General features: G+C 51.3%; 1 protein-coding gene across 1 annotated transcript in view; it reads left to right on the forward strand.

Moving 5' to 3' along the window:
* Positions 1 to 7,448, forward strand: part of rerg (RAS-like, estrogen-regulated, growth inhibitor) — a 37,011-nt gene extending 29,563 nt beyond the window's left edge. The window contains exons 4-5 of the mRNA XM_061228963.1: positions 2,242 to 2,315; positions 4,222 to 7,448. Of these exons, the coding sequence (XP_061084947.1) occupies positions 2,242 to 2,315; positions 4,222 to 4,629 (482 nt within the window). The 3' untranslated portion in view covers positions 4,630 to 7,448. The remainder of the gene's footprint in view (positions 1 to 2,241; positions 2,316 to 4,221) is intronic.
* The last annotated feature ends 343 nt before the right edge of the window (positions 7,449 to 7,791 follow it).

Raw genomic sequence — 7,791 nt, forward strand, 5'->3', positions numbered from 1 at the left:
CCGACACGGAGCGAGACGGTGCAGAGCCGGCCCGGGCGCGGCGCTCCGGGGGAAAACCAGGCCAGACGAGCACAATCCCCGACCTCCTCAGGTGCCAATCACCCCCGCGCTCCGCTCGCTGGATAAATCACCGGACGCCGAGAGGAGTTGACGTTCCCGGAGACGTGCCGCGCTCTCTCCCCGTAGGGCGGCGGCGCGAACCGAAAGCGGATGAGTTACGGACGCGGGCCTGCTCCTGCGTGCATTTCCCCGCCCGTCTGCAGTCAGTCGGAGCGTTAAATCATCTCCCCTGTCAAAAGGCCATCCCAGACCTGCGGGGCCAGGATGTGGACTGACAGCTACGCTAATGGGATATTGTGCTCTGCGTGCTGGAGCCAGGGGCCTGCTTCTGCTCCACTGCGTCCCAACGGCCCACCACTGAGCCTGGTGCTAACAGCCCACCACTGAGCCTGGTGCTAACAGCCCACCACTGAGCCTGGAGCTAACAGCCCACCACTCAGCCTGGAGCTAACAGCCCACCACTCAGCCTGCAGCTAACAGCCCACCACTTAGCCTGGAGCTAACAGCCCACCACTCAGCCTGGAGCTAACAGCCCACCACTGAGCCTGCAGCTAACAGCCCACCACTGAGCCTGCAGCTAACAGCCCACCACTTAGCCTGGAGCTAACAGCCCACCACTGAGCCTGGAGCTAACAGCCCACCACTTAATCTGAAGCTAACGGCCCACCACTTAGCCTGGAGCTAACAGCCCACCACTTAGCCTGGAGCTAACAGCCCACCACTTAGCCTGCAGCTAACAGCCCACCACTTAGCCTGCAGCTAACAGCCCACCACTTAGCCTGCAGCTAACAGCCCACCACTTAGCCTGCAGCTAACAGCCCACCACTGAGCCTGCAGCTAACAGCCCACCACTGAGCCTGCAGCTAACAGCCCACCACTGAGCCTGCAGCTAACAGCCCACCACTGAGCCTGCAGCTAACAGCCCACCACTGAGCCTGCAGCTAACAGCCCACCACTGAGCCTGGAGCTAACAGCCCACCACTTAATCTGAAGCTAACAGCCCACCACTGAGCCTGGAGCTAACGGCCCACCACTGAGCCTGGAGCTAACAGCCCACCACTTAATCTGAAGCTAACAGCCCACCACTTAATCTGAAGCTAACAGCCCACCACTTAATCTGAAGCTAACAGCCCACCACTTAATCTGAAGCTAACAGCCCACCACTTAATCTGAAGCTAACAGCCCACCACTTAATCTGAAGCTAACAGCCCACCACTTAATCTGAAGCTAACAGCCCACCACTGAGCCTGGAGCTAACGGCCCACCACTCAGCCTGGAGCTAACAGCCCACCACAGACTCTCACAGAATATGAATCATCTTCCGGAATAATAATGACCCGTCCCGTCACCCACTGCGTGTATTAGTTTTTAAAAAAGCAAACTGACATTTGGAAAATTAACGGCTGCTACAAGGTACATTACTTAAGACCACCAACTGTGCTCAGCTGACAGAAAGATAAATCTTCTGAACTAAACTATGTACGTTTGTGTTTCCTGAGTCTGAAATGTGCATCTGGGGAGTGCAATATTGTCCTAGTTTGGGGTGATTATGGGGTTTATTCAAAAGCCCGTAAAAAAGCCTTTTTTAGCCATGTCCGTTATAATCCGTGGAATGCCCTACATAAAACATGTCTAACTGATATTTAAGAAATTTTTTTGTAATCGAGTCCTGTCTCAAGAAGCTGATGTCCTTATTCAAGCGGATGGAGAAGGCTGCATTTAGTACTCTCTTAAATTGTAAGTGGTATTTAAAAATGTTTTGCTTGACACAGCTAACCAAACTGTGTTTGGGTTAGGCATTCAAAGGAAGCAACAAACCAGATTAAAAAAAAATTGAAAGAAAGAAACCTTGATCTTAAGGTCAAAGTGCCTCACACGGCATTAAAAAAACGTATAACAAAGAAAGATTAAAAGAAAGAAAAAAAACAAATTACCCAGAGCAAATGAAAGAGTCGATTTGTTTTAAGCCGTGCGTGTCTTTGACAGTGTTTTGCTGGGGCTGCTCCCGTTGCTTCTTGGTGTGGGCAGGGTCTCCCATTATCACCCCCCCGGGCACAACTGCAGTCCGACACACACCGTGTCGTTTTAACAAGCAGGTTTCTCTCTCTCACACACACACACACACACACACACACACACACACACCTGTGCTGATGGATTGTGCCCCCCGTCTCTTTCCAGAGTCAACGTATCGTCATCAGGCCAACATCGACGATGAGCTCGTCACCATGGAGATCCTCGACACGGCTGGCCAGGTACGCCTATGCCCAACAACAACAACAACAACAACAACAACAAGACCTATTTCTGTAGCCCCTTAAACATGTAATTGCAGCCTAAATATAGATCAGATGACGCAAATGAACTTAATTGAAAATGAATGAAAAGGGTTGCGAAATAATCAAAGGAAATAATTATTATATTAATAGATGAATTGATATTGGCCGGGTTTCCCGATAAAGAACGTTCTTAAGAGATAAGAAGGCCCTTAAGAACGCTCCGGACCCTTCTTACAAAGCCTTCTTACGAAAAATCATCTTAGGCTAAGAAGGTGTTTCGGGAAACGCGCTTGCTTCTTAAGATGGTCCTTAAGAACTTTCTTAGCTTAAGAACGTTCTTAACGCGTTCGGGAAACGTGGCCATTATCATATCAGGCATTCTCCTTCTCCATATAATGCGCGTGGAGCCATCGGCACAATGACTGCACATGTGTGCCTGTCTCTCCGGACTCTGGCATCCCCTGTGTAACTCTACTCAGGCCACCCGTTGCTCATTAAAGTCTATTTTTACGCAACGATCGGAGCCTGGCCTCACAGTCGAAGGCTTTTGTGCAGGGCCTTTAAAAAGCCTGTGATTCAGAATCTGGCAGAGAGCGGATTTGGGGTTTAAAATATGTGCATTTATAATGCGGACAGCTTGAAAATTGTGTTGGGAGTCAAATCTCTTCATAATGCCTCAGAGCTAACATTTATTATTCATTTTATTAGCAGTGCTCGTGATAAAAGACCCGAAGTTATTGGTCGTTAACAATAACAATGAGATCATAGTCTCTTGGGGTGTGTAGACCAGTAATATGAAGGCTGTGGAGCAGGGTAGGTGAGGAATGCTTATTGGCTGGCTGCTAGTCACGTGACATTGCAGCATTCCGTACCAGGCCCCAGTGCATATGTAATGGTGGCATTTTGGTTCTAAGTTAACACTGGCTACTACTGTCAGCACTTCATCGTTCTTTGTTATTTTACTGATATCTTCATTCAAAGCGACTGACAGTTGATTAGACTAAGCAGGAGACAATCCTCCCCTGGAGCAATGCAGGGTTAAGGCTCTTGCGCAAGGGCCCAACGGCTGTGCGGATCTTATCGTGGCTACACCGGGGCTTGGACCACCAACCTTCCAGCTCCCGTTCATGTACCTCAGCCACTGGGATACAGACTGCCCCATGACATTAAACGTGGAGGCGAACACAGCGTAAATGTGTCTGGGCTGGGGCCAGTTGTGTTCCGCTTTATTGCCGAGCGTTCTCTCGTACCATCAGCAGTGACAGAGCGCGGCAGCTCTGGGGTTTTCGTGCCGGTGAATCACTCCTGCTCTCGCCCTCCTGAGACGATTTACATTACAGTCATCGCTTTAACAGATGCTCAAGTCCAGAGCGAATTACGATTAAGCAGCTCACCTCTTTTAGATTCCGTCAATTCACACGGAGGACAGGACGCACGGAAAGGGAGGAGGAGGAGGAAAATAAGCGATTGGAATAAGCCCCATGTTTTCATGCTAATCTCCCGCTAATTAGCATGCTAATCGCGGGGCAGCCTATAGCCTATATCCTAGTGGTGGTTGAAGCCCCAGTGTAACCACTGATAAGGTCAGTGCAGCTGTTGGAGCCCTTAACCCCACATTGCTCTGGAGGTGGGGGGGAGTGCCCTTGCTCTCAGTCTAATCAACTGTTAGTTGCTTTGGATAAAAAGCTAAATAAATGCCCGTTAATTATAACTGATGTAACCTGAGTGCATGCAAACCCCCCCCCCACAGGAAGACGTGCTGCAGAGGGAGGGCCACATGCTTAGTCTAATCAACTGTCAGTCACTTTGGATAAAGGCGCCCACTAAATATAACTGATGTAACCTGAGTGCATGCTAACCCCCCCCCCTCCCCCCCACACAGGAGGACGTGCTCCAGAGGGAGGGCCACATGCGCTGGGCGGACGGCTTCGTCCTGGTGTACGACATCACGGACCGGGGAAGCTTCCAGGACGTGGCGCCGCTGAAGAGCCTGGTGGAGGAGGCCAAGAAGCCCAAGAGCGCGCCGCTGGTGCTGGTGGGCAACAAGGCGGACCTGGAGCACGCGCGGCAGGTGAGCACGGAGGAGGGCGAGCGGCTGGCGGCCGAGCTGTCCTGCGCCTTCTACGAGTGCTCGGCCTGCACGGGCGGGGGCTGCGCCAGCGAGCCCTTCCTGGAGCTCTGCCGCGAGGTGCGCCGCCGCCGCGCCGTCCAGGGCAAGGCCCGCCGACGCAGCTCCACCACGCACGTCAAGCAGGCCATCAACAAGATGCTCACCAAGATCAGCAGCTAGGGGGCGCTGTGGGCCCAGCCCTCAGCTCTGTTTCTACCCACCCACGTCAAGCAAGGCCATCAACACAATGCTCACCAAGATCAGCAGCTAGGGGGCGCTGTGGGCCCAGCCCTCAGCTCTGTTTCTACCCACCCACGTCAAGCAAGGCCATCAACAAGATGCTCACCAAGATCAGCAGCTTGGGGGCGCTGTGTGCCCAGCCCTCAGCTCTGTTTCTACCCACCCACGTCAAGCAAGGCCATCAACAAGATGCTCACCAAGATCAGCAGCTAGGGGGCGCTGCCCACCCACCCACCCACCCACGTCAAGCAAGGCCATCAACAAGATGCTCACCAAGATCAGCAGCTAGGGGGCGCTGCCGCGGGCCCAGAGACAGCCCCTCCACCCACGCACGTCAAGCAGGCCATCAACAAGATGCTCACCAAGATCAGCAGCTAGGGGGCGCTGTGGGCCCAGCCCTAAGCTCTGTTTCTACCCACCCACGTCAAGCAAGGCCATCAACCCAATGCTCACCAAGATCAGCAGCTAGGGGGCGCTGCCACGGGCCCAGAGACAGCCCCTCCACCCACGCACGTCAAGCAAGGCCGTCAACAAGATGCTCACCAAGATCAGCAGCTAGGGGGCGCTGTGGGCCCAGCCCTCAGCTCTGTTTCTACCCACCCACGTCAAGCAAGGCCATCAACACGATGCTCACCAAGATCAGCAGCTAGGGGGCGCTGTTGGTCGGCCCTTCACTCCGTTTCATGCACAATCACCTTTTCAAATACAACGCTCCGCACAAGTGAACTTAAATGCGTATGTCAGGTGACTTTAACGAAGGCCTTGGTCGCCCTCGGTTGGGGAGGGTTGACTCGTCGTCATAATGACGGTTTGGTGCGCAAGGGAGCTTAAGAGCCATTTTCCAAATTTTACAGGAAGAGCCAAAACCCATGTTTGAACACACCAAGGTTTTTGGGAGGAGTCTATTGATTTTGACCCTCTATTTCAATGTAGTTAAACCTACTTACGAGCTGAATACATCAAACTTATAGGCCAGTGGAAGATGGGCTTGCCCCTATAGCCCAGTTCCTCCTGAGTTTTTTCTCACTACTGTTTGAGGGTTTTTCTCCCCATGAGGGAGAAATTTATGTGCTTTTGGGCGATGAGGGCTGATGTATTTTATTTCCATCTGTGTTACTCTGTAAAGCGTCTTTGTGACAGCCATACAAAGAAAAATTGAATTGAATTGAAGGATGGCTCATCTTATCTTTTGCCAGTAGATAGATCTCCTCAACAGATTTCTTTTGATGTACAATACTCGTTTTGGCCCAAAAAGTCACTTGTATGCCCCTTGCACACCAAACCCTTGATATATTAGACAAGTAGTGTATATAACCTATAAATAATGTAGTCAAACAAGTTTGCCTTTATTTCGCGTATGGGGCAGCTCCATGGATTCTCTCGAGAGTCCAACTCTGATGGAGGTCACTGGTCTGCCCGCGCTCACCGTCTGATTCTGAGGGACCCTGGGAAATTGAGTTTTTCCCGTCTGGAACAATTTCACGTTGAGGATGTCAGTGGACTGTTTTATAGAGCGTTGACTGCACCAGTTCCCCGGTGACTGGGTCCTTCCCCTTGAGTGGCCCTCAGAGATGCCCGTGTCGAACGTTCCGGTGAGCGTCGCTGATTTGGGGCGGCAGAGCGTTCCGTTCGACGGTCTCCAAACTCTTGCTTCCGCCGCCCTTTGATTGGCTGGATGTGTCTGTGCCTACAGGGGTTCACAGTTCCCTGAAATATTTGCCTGCTGTGATTCCTCAACAGAACTGGCCCTTTTCCACGTCATAATTTACTTTTTGTGCCCACAGGAGTGGATCTCGTCCGAGTTCTCGCTGGCTGATAAAACCCCCGTATTCTGCTGGTTTTTTTAATTTTTTTTGTAAAATCTCTGGACCCAAATTCTAAATACTTTTTTTAATGTCAGGACCCAAATGTGAAATTCCAGTATCTTTCAGGGACCAAAAACACACACGCACTAGCCTGGCCTCCTAGTCCCCTCCAGGCTCATTTTGGGACCCACCACTCGTGCTCCTGCGACCCAGTTTGGGTGCTGACGAGTGACCCTGCTGTCGGGGGAAGTGGGGAGGGACACTGCATTCTGTAAAAAATATATTAACTGCCGTAGTTTGTACAGCATGAATCTAAACCTTGAGCCGTCGCAAAGCTGAGGCTGCAGGCACACTTCTTTAATTCTCGCTTCTTTGTAATTTGTCACTTGAGCAACGGCCAATGAAAACGTTGCCGTCGCCTCTCCCGACCAGTTCAACCCTTCAGAGAGATGTAAAGATCTGGAAATAACGTCATCCCGCCACTGTGCGCCCCGCAGAACCAACACGGGCCTCTCGTATAAACCAGGGCCTGCGTTTAAAGCCAAAACAAGTTTTCTTTTCAGAAAATAATCAGCCCCCCCCCCCCCCCCCCTCCTCTCCTTGGCTGTGCATATGACGCTTGCCGAATAAAGTCCCTTGTTCCAGGTCGTTATACTTGTTATTCCTCCAGTTTAAACTCCCGAGGTTTCCTGGGAAATGTTCCTTGAATTGTAAAGTCTGTTGGTTTTTGACCCCAGTGGTTGGATGCAGTGATTTGTCCCTGTGTGCATCGCCTCATAGAGGCGGTAATAGACTCATGCAGGTGAGTGATTCTCTATGTACGTGTCCTGTACAGTAAATCCATTGGTCGAGGTCTCCTGTTCAAATGTTCGGCTCTCCGACCGTGTGTGAAATAACCCCGTGGATATTTCCTGCAGTGCAACTGTTAATTAAACGGCGTAAACAACAAACACACATTTCATCGATTGTGTCATTTGTTCCATTTATCCTATGTTTTTTAAGCAGGTTAGTCTCGTCGACAGATACGATCTCTTTATTTTCAAAAGAGACCCAAGTGTTAGAGTAACCGACCAACAGGCTAAGTAAGACACAGCAGACTTGCGGTTGCAGTTCGCTGCAGTTGCACACCAGGGACTGGGGTTCAATTCTCGGTCCTGCCAAAAGCCAAGTTTGGCCGGCTCATGTGGAGCAGCATAATTGGCTCGCTGCTCCAGGGGGAGGGACTTGGCAGGGTCAGCGGATCGCCGCACAATAAAACACCTCAGGCACCTTGGAATCACGGCAACGGGCATGAGAC

This window comes from Conger conger, chromosome 19 (genome assembly GCF_963514075.1).
Source record: "Conger conger chromosome 19, fConCon1.1, whole genome shotgun sequence".
NCBI lineage: Eukaryota > Metazoa > Chordata > Actinopteri > Anguilliformes > Congridae > Conger > Conger conger.